Consider the following 20,687-nt stretch of genomic DNA (forward strand, 5'->3'; position numbering starts at 1 on the left):
CGTGGCGGCAAGTGGGGGGCTACTCTTCTTTGCAGTCCGCTGGAGATGAGATGACTTTTTCTCATTGAGATGACTTTTCTAGTGGCAGAGCTTAGGCGCTAGGCGTGCAGGCTCAGTAGTTGTGGCGCTTGGGTTCAGTACTTGCGGCACACAGGCTTAGTTGCTCAGCAGCATGTGGAATCTTCTGGGACCAGGGATCGAACCCATGTCCTCTGCTTTGGCAGGCGAGCTCTTATCCACTCCGCCACCGGAGAAGTGCTCCTTCTGTTTTTAACACAGCTGGTTCCTCCACACCACGCACGTGTCATACCAAATACTGGCCCCTCCTCAAGAGGCCCCCCGAGGTAGCCATCCCTCCAGCCCGCTCTCCTCTCTGCTGTGACCAGGTTTCATTTTCTCGTGATGTCTGGCTCTGCTGGAGTCACTTTGCCATTGGTCTCTTCATTTTCTGTCTCCCTGCACCCCAGCATCTAAACTCCATGAGAGGCAGGTAAGATTCCTGCTTTGCTTCAGGCTTTCTCCCCAGCTCCAGACAGTGTCAGCACACAGGAGGCCCTCAAAATACTTGTATCAAGAAGTCATTTGTCCCCCCCCCCCCCCACCGCCTTAGCTTTTACTTCAATCCTTATTTCTTCCTTTGCCAGCTCTACTACTTGTAAAATGACTTGTGTTTTAGGAATAAGACTGAAAATGAGGTACCAGTTGGTTTTATATGTAACTTTTAATTTTGACATAATGGCAGCTTCACATCTGGCTGTGAGAAATCGTACAGAGCAATCCTGCGAACCTCTCACACTTTCCCCAGTGGGGACATCAGGGAAAGCTGTAGGGCAGAGTCACCATCCTGGGGATGTTAAGGTCGTGATGCAGAACAGTTCCAGCGCTTGGCTGGACTTCACTCAAGGTGGCATTGTGCTGAGGGTACAAAACCTAACCATGGTATCCTTGCGATTTGATGAATGATTCTTTGTACCTAGAAAAAAAAAATGCATGCACGTACCTGAAAAAAGCAAATCCACCCCAAAGCATGAATGATGATATAATAAGTATCCCTATATATAGAGAAAAAGATTCAATTTCTTTCCTGCTGTCTCTCTTGGTACCGTGAGCCGAGCTTGGAGACGTCAGGTGGGACTCTCCTAGGGGCTCCTTTACTTCCCGCCTCCATTTCTCCTGTGCTGGGTGAGCAGTCAGGTCCACTGGCCTCCAGCCTGGGTTTCTCAGAGATCTGAGTGCTGCCTGGCCTGGAAGCTCAGCTGGTTGGTTGCCTGGTGTTTCAGGACCTGTCCCGGAGGCCTTCAGACCCCCAACCCTGAGCCACCATTGTGAGACGCTCAAGCTATCGCAGAGGATTAGCACAAGCCTTGACGCTAGGTGGCAGAGTGCGACCGTGTTAATCTTGACCTTTTCTTGGTTCCATCCCTTTCCCCCTGGGTATATCGTCGTTAAAACTAGGAAATGCCTTTCTTTAAAAAAGCGGCGATCTAGACTACCTGACCTTGGGCGTGTGGATTTAAGAACTTCGTTTTGACCCGTCGCTTTCTGTTCTGCCCCACTAGCCAGTCTAGGGTCGATGCTGGCGCTCCTTCTCACAGCCCGTGATCTAGCTTTTGTGAGTTCTCCCTCTGCACATCCTTTCTGTGCTTTCTTTTGTTCAACTCCAGCATGTCCCTTGCGAGGCTGCAAGGAGGATCTGTTTTCTGAGTTGTCACTGCTGAGTTCCCAGGTCCTACAGCTGTCCACAGCGGCTGATGTAATTGTCCACATCCCTTTTAGTTGCTGTGTAATTGTCCAAATCCCACATTTTCTTTTTTAACCTTCCTCTTGTCACGTTGCCTGCAATGCGTTTCCATTGCTTGCAGGATGAAGGTCAGACTCCCACAGACTAACATTGGATGCTCTTCAGTTTGCCCACCGCCTGTCTTTCTTCCTGTCTCTTATTTCTGAGCACGAACCGTCCAGTGAAAGCTGCTTCACGTCCTTGGATGACGCCTTGAATTTTCTTGCACGTGTGTTCAGCTATTTTCCCTGTTCAGAACAATCTTCCCTCCCACCCTGCTCCATCCTTCGCTCCACCCAAGCCAGGTTCTGTCTTGACTGAGATGTTCCTTTTGCTCTCCTATTATCTACCCCTCTAAATTCCTCTAATAGTCGTTTCCCCTATCATGCATTTCATTCATTCATTCAATCAGCACCTACTATGTGCCAGACATTGTTCTGGTTGCTGGGGATACCGCACTGGACAAACAGATCCTAATTCCTCCCTTGTGATGAGGAAGATGAATGGTAAGGAAGGGGCAGAAGTGAAAATACAGAGTGTGTCGGATGGTGGTGAGTACTGAGGAGGAGAAGCCGGGGGCTTGGCATGGAGGTGAAGGCTTCGCTGAGCAGGTGACATCCGTATGAAGGAGCAAGGGAGGGGTATCTGTGAGTGTCTGGAAGAACGTCCCGGGCAGAAGACACAGCTGGTGAAAATGCCTGGAGTTCCAGAAACGCTGAGCAGTGGAGTGAATGAGAGGGGTGACAGGGGCTGGGCCAGGGAGGAGACCCCCGGTGTCCTGGGGGCTGCCCCTCTGCCAGGGGAGAAGCCTCTGGGCCCCCATAAACCGTGGAGGGCATGGTGGTCTCGCCCCGGGAGGGCTACTCTGGCTGCTGAGGGAGGAGCCGAGGCGGCAACAGCAGGGAGCGTCTGTAATAATTTAGGTGGGAGACGACAGAGTGGTGAATTCAGGTTTTTTAAAGACCATTTTGAAAACTTTTGCTGGTGGACCAGGCACGGGATGTGAGAGGAGGAGGATAGCAGGGGGCATCCGTGGGCAGCTCGAGGTCGGGAGCACCGCTGGGATGACATACAAGTCTGTGGGCTTTTGGAGACCTGGCGTCCTAGAAAGCGTGGCAAGTCAGACACACAGGCCCCTGGCCCTGCCTCCCAGCACCTTCTCTGAGTCCTGAGCCGGCAGCAGGGCCCGCCTGCCTTTTCCGGGGCTCGTTTTGCGGCTCCAAATGCTCTGATCCCCACCCTTGCCTCAGGAGGCCTACAGGTTTCCGTCGCAGCCTCTGGCCAGCTTTCTGTCCTCCAAGCGCTCAGCACCCACTTCCCGCAAACGTTTCCCAGCTGAGACGGATCGCGGGGCGTGATGAGCACACCGTTCCTGGACGCCCGTCTCCCCAGCTGCTCCCTCCTCACGTCGTCCCCTCCTTCCTCACACTCTCTTCTTCCTCATGTCCTCTCCCTGCAGGGGCAGGGAGTCGGTCAGTCCACTTTGTGAGTCCAGCAAAGTTAGCCTCGGTGCTCAACCAGCACAACTGGCTCTCTAGTACCGTAACAGGTTTGTCACGCTTGTCACGTAAATGATACACAACTCCGCAAACAAGAGCACACAAAAGCACAGCCTCTTGTCGAGCGTGCATACATGTGACAATGTACGCCAGACACGTGAACTAACAACTGGCATGATGGGACACATTAGCACACGTTCACATCTTTGCAAGTTCACAGCTTGAAGGTTCTCGTGTAGGGGACTTTCTCTGCACAGTCACGTGCCAGCTGTGTGTCTGCCTGCAGGAAGGAGACTGGGGTGGAGGACACCTGGGGGGCAGGAGCGGACGCCTGGTTTGTCCTTTGTACCCAAGAGTTCAGCCCAAGGTGAGAGACGGCTGGCCTTCCAGGTGAGCTCCATCCTGGGGGTAGTCAGTGCTCAGAAACCCTTCCAGCCACCCTTCTGGTAGCTCTGGAGGACACAGCCTCCATGACCTGCTGTCTTCACCGCGGGTCTCCCTCCCGTCTAGGGGCTACGCGACCAAGCATGTGGTGGAAGGCCTGGAACCGCGGACCCTGTACCGATTTCGGCTGAAGGTCACCAGCCCCTCCGGAGAGTATGCGTACAGCCCGGTGGTCTCGGTATCCACAACCCGTGAGTATTCAGAACTCGGAGCCCATTTGTCTAATGGTGCCCGGCCAGCATGAAGGGGAAGACTCTGCTTTCTGCTCGGCCTGACCGGTCGCAGAAACTGCTCCGTTTTTGAACGCTGTGATAACATTGTTCGCTGTCCGGGCCTGGCCATCCCACAAGGGAAGTCGCGTTATGCTCAGACAAAAGTGAGACCTGTTTTTGTGTCGGCTGGCACTACCCTGGGAGCGCACATTCAGGAAAAAAAAGGATGCAGTCACCTTTCTTAGGAAACGAGCCGTGGGGCGTGTGGGCTGCCCCAAGGGTTCCCAGGCCGAGAAGCAGGCTGCCCGCCTGGGTGACCTCAGGGGAGAAATCCGTTTGGCATTTTGTCCCTTTGAGACAACGTCAGTGTATCGTCATGACTGGACGCATAAACCTGGTTCCTGGGGATGCCGTGGGTGGAGACACAGTGGGGGAGGGGTGAGAGGCCGATTTAGGAGTGCAAATATTTTCTGTGATCATACTTTCTCTTTTAAAGGTTTGTTTATTTTTGGCTGTGCTGGGTCCTCATTGATTTGCATGGGCTTTCTCTAGGTGCACTGAGTGGGGTGACTCTTCATTGCCGTAACGGGCTTCTCATTGCGGTGGCTTCTCTTGCTGCAAAGCACACACAGGTTCTAGAGCGCACAGACTTCTGTAGTTGCGGCTCCTGGGTTCTAGAGCACAGGCTCAGTAGTTGTGGTTCATGGGCCTCGTTGCCCCGAGGCCTGTGGGATCTTCCCAGACCCAGGATCGAACCTGTGCCCCCTGGCTGGGCTTCCCTGGTGGCTCATCTGGTAAAGAATCCGCCTGCAATGTGGGGGACCTGGGTTCGATCCCTGGGTTGGGAAGATCCCCTGGAGAAGGGAAAGGCTAACCACTCCAGTGTTCTGGCCCAGAGAATTCCATAGACTGCATAGACTCTTTGGGTCGCAAAGAGTTGGACACGACTGAGCGACTTTCACTTTCCCCTGCACTAGCAGGCTGATCCTTCACTACAGAGCCACCAGGGAAACCCTGTGATCGGTATTTTAAAGCATCTTGAACGTGTGTGTGTAACGCAGTGACATCTTTGAACCAGAATGCTGTGAAGATTAAAACGGTCAGAAGTGTTCTTCCCGGCCCACCCACTGAAAACACAGACAAACCTTTTTCTCGGTTGCATAAAGGGAATCCACCTCTTGTGAGTTAAATGTTATTTTCAAGTTTCATTCGGTGTAGCATTTGGCTTGAATACGGGTGTATATGTTTTCAGAGAGTTTCAGTTGTGTCTGTAAGGCCTTTACTCATGGAAGTTTTCATGTGCAGGAAAGATCATTCAGATTTTGAGTTGGTTCATAACAGCTTCCATTGCATGGGGGCCATTAGGGGGTTGAATCTCAGTTTAGCAAGCTGAGAATTTAGTTAAAGCTGAGAGTGGCGACATCGTGTACACCCCCTAAATGGTGCTCAGCTGATTGGGAAGAAATACAGTTTCAGAGAAGGCTTCTGACGTGAAATGGTCAATTCCGAAGATGCTGGTCAGAAAAGATGGCTTGGCCCTGAAGCTGGAGAGGATGAACGCACTTGCCTTTCTGTGGAAGCTGTTGACTCCTGGAGTCAACAGGGGAAAGAAAAGGCAGCTCTTTGTGCGCTTGGGGAAGGCATAGAGAAGGGAGGAGAGCAGAGAGGAGAAACATGGGCGAAGGGAGCCCACCGGGTAAAGAGAGGCTCCGGAGGCCCGCTTTGGGGCAGGCGGCTCCCCCAGGCCAACGCTCAGCTCCCTGCAGCCCTCTGGGGGCTCCCCTCCTGCGTCCTGGGGTGCCCTCCCCTCCACTCCTGGGCCTACCGCGTCCCCTCCAGGGGCAGAGCTCTGCTCCAGGTGGGTCCTTATGGGGCTGCCCCTGGCCTGCCGGGCACTCAGGTCCTCCCCCAGCACAGAGCCGTGTCTCAGGGTCTCCCCGCCTCTAGCAACACTCCATTGCCTCTTATTTTACATAGTCATTCGTCTTTCCTGGCCTCCACCTACTGTGTGCTGAAGGGCGAGGGTGATGGGTTAGTCACGTCTAATTATAGAAGACTTAAGACGCGCGTGGGCAGATAGTGAACAGAATGCCCCGAGATGGACCCGGGAGGAGGAAGAGATGCTCTGACTGGCTCAGCTTTCTTTCCTGCGTCTCAGGAGGTGGGTCTGGTTCCCACTGGTTGGGGAGATGCCCCTGAACCTGCCAGGTGAGTGGAACCGGGCGCAGAGAGGCCTCTGGTGGCCACTGGCATCCTTAGTATCCCACCGAAGCCAGGGCAGGGGCTCCTGGACCTTGTGGCCAGAGGTTACGGGGAGTCAGGGTACCACCTGGAGTTCTAGAAAGACAGAAGACCCCCCTCCCACCATAGCTCTTGGTATGTCAGCTGACAGTGGTGGCGCCTGCAAGCCCGGTGTGCCTTCTCCTTGCCGAGTGGACTTTGGAGAGGCAGCCGTGGATAACTGGTCTGGTGGTCCAAAGCCTTTGTCACTGCAGTCCTCGGCTTCCACGGATCAAGAGACAAGGCCTCCTGCAGGGATGAGGGTGGGCTGGAGAAGAGGCTCCTGGTGACGCCCTGGGAGCCAGGTGCTGGGTCACAGTGGATGTACCTGCCTCCAGGACGCGTGCCAGACCTCAGGGCCCTCTCCTGGGTGGGAAGGATCTGTGTACCTCTTCCTTCTGGCTGGCTGCTGCTCGCTTAGGCTGTTACTATAATATACAAAGCAAATTCTCCTAAGGAGGCAGATCATGCTAACCAAAGAATTAAAAATGTGCACATTATATAAAACAAGCGAGAATGCTTCTGTGGGTTGATAATTTGCATTCGGTTTGAAAGTGTTTTAATGAATCACAAAAGCATGTACTTTGTTTGAATAAAGGATGCTCAGCCTTTTTTTTTTTCCTTCCCCAGGTAAAGTACCGGAGATTCTTGCTTAAATGAGGCATGCCATTTTAATCAGTTGGGCCCTTAAAAAGAAAGAAAAACAGCTGCTGCTTCTTAATTGGCAAATATTTTCCCCAATGAGCTCATCATTTATTCACTGTTTTTAATAGAGACTTAAATTCCACCAAGAAAGGTGTTATCACGCCGCTTCAATATCTGCTGGGGGATCTGCAGCTTAATGACCCTCCTAGAGAACGTGAGCTGAGGCTTCCCAAACACTTCTCTGTCCCCTCCTCCTCTTGGCCAGGTGTCCCCTCCCGAGGTCCCACCTGACCAGTGCCACCCATCTAACACACGTGGGTGCTCTAACACAAGTGTCTTCACCACCGGCAGCATCAGTTCAGTATTTGGAATTGCGACACCCGGGTCAACATCAGAGAAACAGACCCACAGATGCAAAGCCTGCCTTTGTCGTGTTCCGTTGCACGTACTGACAGCAGGTCCCTTGGGCCAGACCCAGGGTGTCTTAAAGGGCTTGGGGGCGGGGGCCTGAAACATTCTGCTCACCCTGGAATTTCCTCTGTTCTTCACGACTCCTGCCTAGAGTAAGATGGGAGGAGCTGCTCTGCCCTGCAAACAAGAGTCTTTGCATTTCTTTCCTGTTTCTCAGTCAATTCCTGTAACCAGAGCTACCTTTCAAGCCTTGGTGGTCCCTGTCAGGGCTGGTGGTCACACTCGGTACCTCTTTGCCTTCCCAGCAGGGCTCTGAGAGGGTCAGTGAGTTAATGCTGAGACAGAACTTCCATCCCTGATGACAGTTACTGCTTCCTTTTGCTGGAGCTCAGCGAGCAGGGTGTGGTGAGCAATTCTGTTGTTTTCCTTCTCTTCCATGAGGTGTCCCTTTGTTCTCAGAATGAGTTCAGAGGGCGCTGATGACCCGTTACAGAAGCCAGGACAGGCAGTGTGTTGTGTTAGCTGCTGAGTTGTGTCCGACTCTTTGCGACCCCATGGACTGTAGCCCACCAGGCTCCTCTACCCGTGGGATTCTCCAGGCAAGAATACTGGAGTGGATTGCCATTTCCTTCTCCAGGGGATCTTTCCAACCCAGGGATCAAACCTGGGTCTCCTGCATTGCAGGCAGATTCTTTACCGTCTGAGCCTCCAGGGACATTTATTTAAATTACATCCTAATATCATGATACCCTGGTATCTGCTATGCGTGGTCCTCAAGCTTCTAAGCGTGAAATGAACTTCCTTCATTTTCTGATATTTGCCTGCTGCAGAGCTCCTTGGCTGGGAAGGGGAGGGCCTGCACGAGGAGAGGTGTGCTGGGGCAGAGAAGAGGGGCGGCGTGGGCTAGAAGTGGTCAGGCGGCACTGTGCTGGGCGCTGTGTGTGCTTTTCGGACTTCCCTTCACATTCCAAGAAATCAACACGTTTCTAAAGGCTTCTAAGCTTTAGGCCTCCCCTTTCACTTCACACTTGGCAGGAGTTGGGGTTCATAGATGTGTATTTAAGGTGTCTGCTTGTACCCAATGTTTAGTAAGAGTGGAAGCCTACAGTGGACTGGTCAGCTACGTCAGCATCTAGTCAAGCCCCACACTCCTTCCTTGGATGACTCCCTCAGCCTTTCTTGTCCTGGTCTGTGGTCTGAAGGAGAATCTAAATGCATCATGTAAAGTCCTAGATTCAGTTAATAGGATCGAGTTAGGATACCGTACTTTAAAATTCAGTAGAAATAGGATGAGCTTCCTATGTTCTAGATAATTTTGGAGAAGGCAATGGCAACCCGCCCCAGCGCTCTTGCCTGGAGAATTCCATGGACAGAGGAGCCTTGGCGGGCTACAGTCCATGGGGTCGCAAAGAGTTGGGCCACAACTGAGTGACTATCATAATTCCTATGTTCCTCTAAACTATTCCATTCAAATCATGTATTTTTGTGTTTTTAGTGGCAATTGAAGTTTGCGATTCACAGGGGTGGGGTCTTTGGTGCAGTAACGGACTTACCTACGACACCTTCCTTCTCCTTTCCAGGAAGGGAGAGGGAAAGGGAACTTTGGGTTTTGTTTGCTCACTAAAGGATAGATCATTTTAAGTCCGTCCAACTCTAGTGTCCAACTCAGCCACTGCACTGTTGGAATCTGGGGCTGGATAATTCAGGCTGTGGAGTTACCCTGGTCTGCAGAGTGTTTAGAGGCATCCCTGCCTCCAGCCCCTAGATGCCAGTAGTACCAACCCTTAAGTTGTGACAACCAGTCACAATATCACCAGACTTCACCAAAAGTCCCCTGGGGAGCCCTCCCATCGCACCTCCCGAAACCAAGGGGCTAGAGATGACCCCTCTCTAAAGGCCAGGGCCGGCTGTGGGCCTTGCCTTCTGATGGCTTATCGTGCTGCTTTTGTTTAAGGCTCTGGGTCTAAAACTATATGTGGGATGATGACAAGGAAGTATAACGTAGCTGAGACATCTTAAGGAGGCTGGCAATCTCAAGCAGACAACATGGTTGTTTCAAGAACGATTTTCACTCGGCTTAAATTTATTTTACCGGAACAGAAGAAAGGGTATCAGCTGAAGGTCACTCTGATAGGGATCCACTCATTCCTCTGCCCTTCTGTTTCCTGGCTTGTACTCTGTTCAGGGAGACTTGTCCAGGCAAACTGGCAGGAAAGGGGCTCCAGTGCTGGGAGCTGCCCCGGACCACTTCTCCACCAGCACAGGGGACCAGGGACCTCTGCAGGCTGGACGTAAGAGGGAGGGTAAGCTGTGGGGTGAGCCCCAGGAGGCAGCCTGATGTGCGATGTGAGAAGACGGCTGCGGGGGATGTTTTCTTTCAGAGTTGAGAATATAACAGCTGAAAGCCCCACAGCATGAAGAACAGGGGAGGAGCCTGTGTGTGTCTCTTTCTCTCCGGTGCCCCCTAGAGTGAAGACCGGGGATGGACGTTACTTAGTTCAGTTCAGTCGCTCAGCCATCTCCAACTCTTTGCCACCCCATGGGCTGCAGCCTGCCAGGCCTCCCTGTCCATCACCAACTCCACGAGCTTGCTCAAACTCATGTCCATAGAGTCGGTGATGCCATCCAACCATCTCATCCTCTGTCGTCCCCTTCTCTTCCCCCCTTCACTCTTTCCCAGCATCAGGGTCTTTTCTAAGGAGTCAGTTCTTCACATCAGGTGGCCAAAGTATTGGAATTTCAGCTTCAGCATCAGTCCTTCCAATGAATATTTAGGACTGATTTCCTTTAGGATGGACTGGTAGGATCTCCTTGCAGTCCAAGGGACTCTCAAGAGTCTTCTCCAGCACCACAGTTCAGAAGCATCAATTTTCAGCACTCAGCTTTCTTTATGGTCCAACTCTCCCATCCATACATGACTAAGTCCCTTAGACATGTTAGATGAATGAGCCCCTTGAGATGACTGAAGCCAGGGATTATCAGCTCGATGCCTGTGGGGGCAGGTAGGATGCTACTTGCATGTGGGAGGTTGGACACCAGGCTAAAAGGAAAGGCACTCTGCTTGGGGCCAGGGCACCTGCCACTCCGTTACTGTTACCTGCACGAGAGTATGTGTGCTTGGTCATGTCTGACTCTGCAAGTCTGTGGACTGTAGCCCGCCAGCCTTCTCTGCCCATGGAATTCTCCCGGCAAGAATACAGGAGTGGGTTGCCATTCCCTTCTCCAGGGGACCTTCTCAGCCAGGGACTGAACCCACGTCCCCTGTACTGCATGTGGACTTTTTTTTTCCTTACTGCTAAAGACACTTAAATAATGTGCAGGTGCTGTTCTAGTGCTTTGTATTATTTCACGTAAACTTAATCATCGACAAAGGCAGAAAGTCATGGAAGCTGAAACACGTGAAGCCGTGAAATAAACGTCCTGCTGGACGGCTTCTTTCACGTGGTTCTGCAGTCTCACGTGGTTCTCTGCCTCGTTCTCTTCCACGAGGAGTCACTACACAAAGGGCCTCTCTTCTCCCGTTGCTCCTCTACTGTTTCTCAGGACCCTCCCCCCGCTCTCCCCCACTCGCAGGCTTGCCCCCACTGTGAGGCTTTCTCACCATGTCCCACCTCTCTGGGTATGAGCCCTTCTGCCCCCTCAAGCCCGAAGTGGATGTTATGTTCCCAGGGAAGGACTAGCAGGGTGGGTTCCCAATGTTAAAACCATCTGTCTTTTCTTGTTTGTTGTTCACATGGCTTAGTGACTCCCTGGCAAACAAAACCAGTCCGTCGTGACGATGGTGGAGGTTTTCCTTGCTCGTAAGAGACGTTTATGAAGTCTTAAGAAATCTGGAAGGTTTATTTTTCAAATATCAGAATAACATCCACACAGCAGTGCTTTTATAACTTGAAAACGTCCCAAGCCTTTAGGACAGTCTAAATGTTCTCCTCTTAATATGTGAAAACAAGATCTTTTTTCAGTAAAAGGAGGAGTGGAGTATGTCATGTAAGAGACACTCAGCGAAGTTGCCAAGTGCCTTCTTAGAGGTGAACATGAACTTCCACTCGAGGCTGCAGGAGCAATAGAGCTGGAATGTATCTCCTTTCTTTCTATTTTGGATGACCACCTTCCATCTGCTTTCTTCAGGAGAACCCATAAGTAGCGAACACTTGCACAGAGCTGTCAACGTGAACGATGAAGATCTGTTGGTGCACATCCTGCAAGGAGGGTGAGAGAACTCTGCCTTTTACAAACTTAGATCTGTTTTAATTCACAGCAGTGCTTAAAAGCTGGCTCCAAAATCGATCTCAGATGACTGGTGTGAGTTCAGCCTGGTTCGTAAGGACGACCATAGAAAGCCCCACATAAATGCTATTATTTAGTGAACACTGAAGGCAGAAATGCCAAGTCTGGGTGTCGCATTTTCTTCCCAGAAATAGCTTCTGATTCTTGCTTATATGCCATAGCATTTGGGCAAATTTCACCCCTAACTGCCCATGTCTAATTCCTGATGAAATTAAGGAATCACTCAATCAGCTGTTTCTAATTCAAATGACTGATAAAACCCTAGAGGGGAAATGGTGGCCGTGAATGCCACAGATGGGCTATCTGCAGCTGCTTCCCAAATGAAAAGGGGGCGAGCTTACCCAGACCCTTTTTGAATTGATAGTTTTGAGCATCTTAGAAGATGGGGCTTCCCTTGTGGCTCAGCTGGTAAAGAATCTGCCTGCAATGTGGGAGACCTGGGTTTGATCCCGGTTGGGAAGGTCCCCTGGAGAAGGGAGCCGCTACCCACTCCAGTATTCTGGCCTGGAGAATTCCATGGACTGTACAGTCCATGGGGTCACAAAGAGTTGGACATGACTGAGCAACTTTCACTTAGAAGAAAGGTCATCTCTGAATTGAGGCTCTGTAAGCTGGAGAAGAGAAGGTTCCTGCAAAAAGCCACAGCTTCCAAGCTGCTATTTAAGAGCTTGGCTTTTTTCTCTGAGCAGCAGAGCTTCACTCCCAGTAGGTGAGACGGGATCAAGGGAGAACTGTGGCTCTCCCTCATTCCAGGCTCGTGTGGCGGGTGGAGCTGAGAGCATGCAGCGCAGACACTGTGTCCTCTCCATAGTTTAGGGGGGTCTGCTCTTGGTGGAGGATTTTATCGAATTGCATAATGGTTCTGCATTGGAGAAAATGCCTATTTCAAGTGAAATTACAGCAATTTCCTCCTCTTTCCTTGTGAATTTGGATCCTTTAACATATTAGACAGGGCAGTCTAAGACAACAACTTAATGGCCCAGGCGGAATTGGAATTTTTGGGAAAATGAACCATTCTAACCACCTGTGCTCTGCAAGAGGTGTCAGCTGTGAATCCACAGGAAGTGGTGCAGGCACGTTAATCTCTTTCTCTTCTGTGTTTTTCCCCAAGCAACGTGAAGGTTGATGTTCCCAATAAATTTGGCTTCACCGCCCTGATGGTTGCTGCCCAGAGAGGATACACCAGGTATGGCCCTTCCCTCCTCATCCCTTAGTGAAGGGTGGAGCCCCTTGCTTGGGAGGGGAAAGGCTGTGGGGGTTCTCTTTCCGAAACTGTGCCTCATGCGGGCTGAACACCAACTCAGTGGCTCTTATCATAACACCAGACAACACGCAGGGGAGGACCTAATGTATAATCTCATGGTAAGGAAGAGAGATAGCCATTTCAATGACATTTTGCAAGGTATTTTATATGTTCTGGGGAAATTGGTTATCAGAATGTTAATTTCCTCATAAAGGAAAGGGGAGGGCTATTCATTCTGGAAAACAAACTTCTCTGATAGGTTGCTCAGATAAAATTTCCACTGACACACTCCATTTTCTCTACACAGAGATAAGCATAAATACTAATATTTTCCCATCATATTTATATTTTAAGTACTAAAATGCCATTTTGAAAGAAATAGAACATGGATTTCCATTAAATGCTAACACTTGAAAACATTTCAAATGGCTGTTAAAGTGACAATGAGTTAGTTTGATAGTCTGGTTTGTTTCATATGGTGAAGTTTTTTGTTTTCAAATAATTCACATAAAGGGCAAAAACTTGTGGTTTTTTTTGGGAGGGGCTGGTGTGGAGAGGTGATTTCCCAGTTTAATAATACCTGGTTTTTAAAGCCAGCTGCCTCTGAAGATGGAGGAGAGTGTGTTGCCTTGATAAGTCTTAAATAGTTCATTTTTCCTGAGTTATCATGGGTTCTTACTCATCAAAACTGCTTATCCAGCAATACTGAAATTTGTTTTGTTTAGGCTTGTGAAAATCCTCATTTCTCACGGCACAGATGTGAATTTGCAGAATGGAAGTGGCAAGGACAGGTAGGTGTGGAACCTGCCCTAAGTGGTCGCCATGCTTGTGTTATTCAGCTTACTCCCAGAGGGCTTTTGACTTAGCCCCAATATTTTCTTGTTTCTTTTGACATTACTGAGGCGTGATAGGTTACCAAAGGAATGATGGTGACTCAAAAGCTGGCTTGTTCATTTGTTACTTATTGTTACATTCAACCGGGTAATTCTGGGGATATCTATTACAATGCGTCTTCCCTCCTTAGCTCAGAGCCCAGCACACTCTCTGTGCTCAGTAAATGATGGATGTTGAAATGGTTATCTCCAGCTGTGTGCTGGGCATTTGGCTGTAAGGGCCTGTGACACTTGGCCCCTCCCTAAGGGCTCTCACTGCATTTTGCCCAACTCTGTTAACGGAAAGTCTTAGGTGCCTCTAGAGTGAGGAACAATCATGGCAATACAGCTGGAGAAGAACCTCCCTGAGGTGGAAGGACCGAGTGCATCACAGGAGAAGTTTATGAAAAGAACATGATACTCACACGCTTGTTCGTATAGTGATGTGAGAATGTTTTAGAAAGACTTAATCATCAAGCTAGTGGTTGTTTAGTTAATTATTTCAAGTCTGCCAATAGTTATTGAATGACTACCATGTGCCAGGCTTCACCATGCTTGGCCCTTGGGTAAAACAGTGAACAAAATGCAAAGCCTTTGCTCAAGGAGCTTGTGGTTGTGTGGCAGATGCAGAGTGAAGGGGTCTGCGCTGCAAACTGGTCTGTAAAGAGCAGCTAGAGGACCCTGATCAGGCCTGGTCGGCCATGAAGAGAACATCAGTTTCCCAAATCAGAAAGCCTGCCTGCTGTGCCCTCTGGACATAGTGCAGCAACAGATTTTAGTAACACTGAAACAATCACTTACACATTTAAACAGTAGTGTTTCAAGTAATTTTTAGGTAATTTGGGAACTAAACCACAGCGGCGTGTGGTCACTCACCTAGAATCAGACATCCTGGAATGTGAAGAAAAATAATAGTGCCATAAAAAGGAAAAAGAAAAGAAAAAGCTGAGAGGTACCAAAAAAATTTTTTTTAATATAAATTAATTAGAAAATAAAAATTGTTGAGAAATAAAATGGACCAATTTCTCATAAATCTCAGAGGAAAAAATTAGAAATCTGAAATGACTCATAACAGAAAATTTAAACATGAAAAAATTGGTACGTTTGTGTCTAAAGTAGATTTGATTGAATCATTGAAATGGGTACTTAATCTTTTTTAGAGAAAATTTAAACCATTAAAATCAACACAGTAAGCAGAACATCTGAAATAACCCATATCTATATAATAAACTGGAAAATTTATTAAAAAGATTACCTCCAAAATAGGTTCTGTGGTTTGTCTGCTCTACTAATGAGGTTGTTCAGATTTTCTAGGTACTGATAGTAACCTCGAACTTTTCCAGAGCAGAGAGAAATTGGACAGCTACAGAGGATAGCCTTATTGCTAAAATCTGGTAGAAAGAAAGCAATTTGCATGTCTTTATGTGAAGACATTTATGTGTCTTTTCCATCCCAACTACGGGGCTCATGTCGGAGGGTAAAGGTGTCTTGATTAGGAAATTTCATAATATAATACTTCTCATAAGTAGACTAAAGGCGAAACCTGTGTGTCCATGAGAACTAATCCTCTCTTTTTGTCCTAATTTTTTTTTTTTTTTTTTTTTTAGCAATGACTTTTTGAGGAGATGGGATCAACTATCTTAGAGGATGTCCTATCTTTGTGATCTGCTCAACTGTCTCCTAGGTGTGAAGGAGGCATTTAACTTGTTTGTTGTTCCTAATAAAGTTAAAATTAGGTTTAACAAATTGATTTGATTCAGGTTAACATCTTTAGCAAGAGCACCTCAGGGTCAATGTTGTGACTTCAGTTTTCCGGGCTGTGATGCAGGTTGTCCCACAGCTGGATATTCTAGTTCTGATCCTTTGGTTAGGGTATAACAGCTAAACCCTTCTTTTGTAAAGATAATAGTTTCCGATCGCAATTAGGAAATAATCTATGTTCTAGGAATTCAGTACCATGTGAATATCCTATTCTCCATTAACCTTTCATACAAAAATTTTAGCATCCACCACGATCCTTGCCTAAATCAATGTTTAATTGGGACTTGCCAAAAAGTGATTTTCTAATTCCATCATTCGTCCTATATTTATTTTGCTGGTAGTCTTCTTTTAACCAGAGCTTTCCCTCACCAACTGAGGATGGACTCATTTTATACTATAAACACAACACAAATGTTTATTTTAAGCACAATAAAATGTTTATTTTCTTTTAAGTACCAATATTTAGAGTAAGGATTTCATTTAATGGTTATCTCTAATAGTGCCCAGTGAGATTTTTTTTTTCTTTTCTTTTCCTCTTTTGAATACCATCATGGACTGGTAGGTATTTTTCAAATCTGACATTCTACTCATTTACAGTGATTATTCATTTTTTGGAGGTTTAATTCACATGCCATAAAATTAATTTTGCTAAAATGTACAATTCAGCCTTTAAAAATATATTAACAAAGTTGTGCAACCACCATTATTCTATAATTCTAGAGGATTTCCATCAGTCCAGAAGGAAGCTCTGAATTCATTAGCAGTCATGCTCCATTTCCTCTCCCTCCAGCCCTGAAAACCACTAATCTGTCTCTATGGACTTATCTATTCTGGACGTTTAATATGAGTGAATTAATACACATATGGCCTTTTGTGTCTGGCTGGTTTTATTTCGCATAATGTTTTAGGGTGCACCTACATTGTAGCCTGTTTCAGTACTTCATTTCCTTTTTATGGCTGAATTCTATTGAATGGATATACCACAGTCGATTTATTAGTTGATAGACACGTTATGTGTATAATTTTCTTGACTCTTCCACCCAAATTAGGATTCCTCTCTGAGGTTTAAACCAGGGAGGCTAAATATGAACCTGAGCACGGCAGCTGCACTGAATAGCCAAATGTTTCTTCTGCTGTGTGTTGCAGCCTGATGCTCGCATGCTACGCGGGACACCTGGATGTTGTGAAATATCTCCGAAGACATGGTGCTTCTTGGGACACTAGAGACCTGGGAGGCTGTACAGCTCTGCACTGGGCTGCAGACGGAGGCCACTGCAATGTGATCGAGTGGATGATAGGGGACGGCTGTGAGGTATGGGACCCTCCTCGTCAACTGCACACGTGGAGTTAGGAACCCAGATGCTATTCCACAGGGTTCAGGGGAAGCAGGACCTTATGTGGATGCCTTTGATTAGTTGAACTGAGCAATGCTGGAGGAAGTTCTCTGACTGATGAGCAAGAAGGTTCCTGAAGCCTTGGGACCAAAAAGATCCTGATAGGATTTTTACGATAGTGAGGCTTCAGGTTGTCATGGAGGTTCAATTTGTGTGTGGGGCGGGGGGGGGGGAAGGAAACTGTGCTGAATGAGTCCAGAGCTGGACCTGATGTTGCTTCTGCTTCGTTTGTTCTTTTCCTCATTTATCTCTTCTTTCCATCTGCCAACAGAGCTTGATTGTATCTTGACCACACACCAGATACTGTCACAGGTGCTGGACACACCAAGACGTTCAGAACTCTTACAGCCACAGTGCAGCTTATTGCTTTTAGAATTAGATCATTTTTTATTCTTTGCTTTAAAGATGAATCATTACAAAAAATTTCCAAAGGGCAAACACTATATCAAAAAGAGAGCATTCCAGCTCTTGTGTCTTTGCTTTGAAGCAGGTGGTGCTTCTGGTTCCAAGTCATCAGGAAGTACAAGTCCTACTTGGCAAGTAGAAGAGTTGTTTGGACATCTATAGACATTTTGAAGTTGGGCAAATAGAATTAGCTCAATTACGGTAACTGCTGAAAACTTTCAAAACTTCTGTTCAAGACTTCAAAGAAGTTAAATAAAAATATTAGGGCATGGAAATAAGGAAAGATGGACAAAATGCTGTCCTAATGCTGAGCGCCAGATGGGGCAGGGTTTTGAGACGGTAAACTGATGACCTGGAAAATAAACTTGGAAGTAGAGTTCGGTCTCCTGGAAGATGTCTGTAGATTTGCTCAGTTTCTGTCTCAAGTGTGGCTGAGGGCAAGCAAGGCTTAAGCTGTGGGATCTCACTGGTTATAGAGTGCGAGGGCCCCTTGAAGGAAAAATACCTCAGTCATTAAGATAAATCCCTTTTATTACATTTCTTGTTTTCTTTGTTTTAGAAACATGCACAAAAGGTCAAAAGGATCAGCCTGCGTGCCTTGGTGGTTAGGGCTGGCCCACACCTGCCTTGGGTGCTAGTGACAGGCACATTCCTCTTGTTTGGTTTATGGCGAGTTTTGCTCATGCTTTGGACCCAGTAAGAATCTGTAGTTGAAAACGATGGTTGACCTTTGCTGAAAGAAGGGCAGGTCTCTGCCACTGACATTTAAATACTGGAATTTTGGAAGTGTAGGCTCTCTGTGCTTCAGTTATGGACATACTCATTTGGGGTGAATACCATCTTTTTCTGTAGAACTGCAGCTCCATAAATGTGTCCACTGAAGATTTCTGTGTGGCTGGCAAGTGGCAGGTAGATGATCTCAGCACGATGGAGGGATGGGCCTGGGAGGAAATCCATCACCACCTCTTCTTGAATCGAATGATCTGTACTGAGTGTGACTTATTTCCATGGGGAACCATTTCTACATTTAATGAGCCATGTGACCTCAGGAAGGCCGTTTGACTTTTCTGAGGTTTGGTTTAAACACGTGTAAACCAGGAATAAAAATAGCTACCCCTGTTTCACCTTCAGGACCCAAAGAGAAAATGTGCATAAGAGTGCAATGAAAATGCATACAGCACCCTGTAATTTCAGGCAATTATTTTATTATTACTTAACCATAACAGAGCTTGCTGCCTAGAAAGGTTATTTGTTATTTGCAGGGGGAAGAGCTGCAAATCTTAACGGTGTTGCAGAAGGTAATCTCAAACATACAAATCACCTGCAAGGTCTTAAAGCTCTTCTGGCAGGTCCTTGTTTGTTATTCTGGTCTGATGTTTTACTGAAGCTATAGATTTCTTTGAGTAATTCTTCTGTAACAGAATCAGGTGTGTGTGTGTGTGTGTGTGTGTGTGTGTCTGTGTGCATCCAGGGATCCATCTGTGTGCACATGCATACATTTCCTTCTGTATCATGCCTCATGGAATTATGAGGTCTTCACGGAATTGGAGGAGACAACATTTACATTCCCTTATTTTAAAATGTCTTTTAAAGCACAAAATTGTGAGATGTTGGTGTAGGTTATTGGGAAATGGCCCATCTTGTTAGCTGGCAGACTCTTGTTTTGGACAAGGCATTAGGTTGGCTGATTTTTCAGGCTGGACTTCATGTCAGAGATCTGGTTGCTTTGTATTTACTTGTAATTCTTCTGCTTAAAATTAATACCTATTGGTAAATATCAGGGTGGGTGTTTATATTCCTCTCTTGTTCCAGAAGGCACTTATAGTTGCTTATAAAGATACTTTAAAAAAGAAGCAGAAACTATAAAAACAGGAGAGGAAAGTTAGGCAGGAGAAAATAAGGCAGCTCACATGGGGCCAAGGAGAAGGGGATTATGTTCATTTTTCTATCCCATCTTCTTTCCCTTTGAAGGCAGTGTAAATGAAGATGCTCATGGGTGGTGAGAAGCATCTTGGGGCCTGTTTGCACCCTTTAAAGTGGCCCAAACACAGATGCTTGCTGCGTAAATGTGAACAAAGTCAGCACAGTCCAGCTGATAATCACTAGGTCTAGAAAGACGGCTATCTAAATCGGGGGAATTTGGGCAAGTAGACATTGCTCTATAAGCTTCCCATGAGTGATGTGCAGGGCAAGAAAGTGGGCTGAGAGCCATTCGCCCTGTGGTTCTGCAGGTGGACGTTGTCGATGCTGGTTCCAGGTGGACCCCACTCATGAGAGTCTCTGCAGTCTCGGGGAACCAGGAAGTTGCCTCTCTGCTGATTGATGCAGGTGCAGACGTGAATGTGAAGGACAAAGACGGGAAGACCCCTCTCATGGTACGACTTGCTCCACATAGCAGCCTGGCTTGATGTGTGGGATTAAGGTCACAGCTGCCCCATAAGAGCCCTTCTTTTGAGCTCAGCTGCATAAAAGCATCAGGTTTGGGTGGCGTATGTATTCCCCACTGGCTTGTGAATTAAGACATGGTGATGTCATCATGGCATTTTTTGGGGGGAGCCCAGTCTAGTATCTTTGTAGTCTTTCTACAACTATTTCTTGAAGCATTGCCAACTCCAGTCTCTGGGGCCATTTTGGGATCGGAACAAAGGAGTGCTGTTCTCTGTCCAGGTCTGGCCTCGGACGTGTTGTCTCACATGGAGGAAAGCAGATTTCCTTTCCATTTCCCCTGTGTTTGCTGGCGCTGTGCAGTGGGGTCCACACGCCCATCCTGCAAGGCCCTGGTGGCCCCTGTCGGCTCTGCCTCTGGAGGGGGTTGCTGGTGGATGTCCTGCACCTGCCTGCACCGAGATCCCCTTCCTGCTCACACCCCACTGTTGGCCTGTTTTCTAGGTGGCCGTGCTGAATAACCACAAAGAATTAGTCCAGTTACTTCTTGACAGAGGGGCAGACGCAAGTGTGAAAAATGAGGTATGTGACTCCATCTCCATCTCAAGATTTCTCTGGAGGGGAGGAGGGAACAGAGGCATGAAAGAATTTTTCTTTTGCTTTGTCTTTCAGTTCGGCAAAGGTGTCCTCGAAATGGCCAGAGTTTTCGACAGACAGGTTGGGATGTTGTTGCTGCCCGTTGAGGCTAATTTTGTAGCATTAAAAAAAAAAATTTAAACCTCAACTCTTGGATTACATGCACCTGTTTTTGTTTATCTAGAATGTCCTCTCCCTATTAGAAGAAAGGAAAAGAAAGCAAATGCTGAAGAAGTCATCTATTCGCTGACCAGGGAACCTCTTACTTCCCTCTCAAAGCCCAGTGAAACAAAGCAAAGCGGGATTTGAACTGGAGAGAAGGAATTCTGTTTCTCTGAGGGCTATACATTTGATTACTTATTTAGTTGAAGATTCACAGTGACTTTTGTAACATACAACTGTTCCCACTTTGAAATACACCTTTTTACCTAAA

General features: G+C 47.6%; 1 protein-coding gene across 3 annotated transcripts in view; it reads left to right on the top strand.

Moving 5' to 3' along the window:
- Positions 1-20,687, top strand: part of FANK1 (fibronectin type III and ankyrin repeat domains 1) — a 121,744-nt gene extending 101,057 nt beyond the window's left edge. For all 3 annotated transcript variants that reach the window (XM_069566857.1, XM_069566856.1, XM_069566858.1), the window contains 9 exons: positions 3,790-3,914; positions 11,400-11,481; positions 12,670-12,744; positions 13,527-13,592; positions 16,581-16,746; positions 19,465-19,608; positions 20,123-20,200; positions 20,291-20,335; positions 20,439-20,687. In XM_069566857.1, coding sequence (XP_069422958.1) covers positions 3,790-3,914; positions 11,400-11,481; positions 12,670-12,744; positions 13,527-13,592; positions 16,581-16,746; positions 19,465-19,608; positions 20,123-20,200; positions 20,291-20,335; positions 20,439-20,504 — 847 coding nt within the window. In that variant the 3' untranslated portion in view covers positions 20,505-20,687. The remainder of the gene's footprint in view (positions 1-3,789; positions 3,915-11,399; positions 11,482-12,669; positions 12,745-13,526; positions 13,593-16,580; positions 16,747-19,464; positions 19,609-20,122; positions 20,201-20,290; positions 20,336-20,438) is intronic.

Source organism: Ovis canadensis, chromosome 22, assembly GCF_042477335.2.
Source record: "Ovis canadensis isolate MfBH-ARS-UI-01 breed Bighorn chromosome 22, ARS-UI_OviCan_v2, whole genome shotgun sequence".
NCBI lineage: Eukaryota > Metazoa > Chordata > Mammalia > Artiodactyla > Bovidae > Ovis > Ovis canadensis.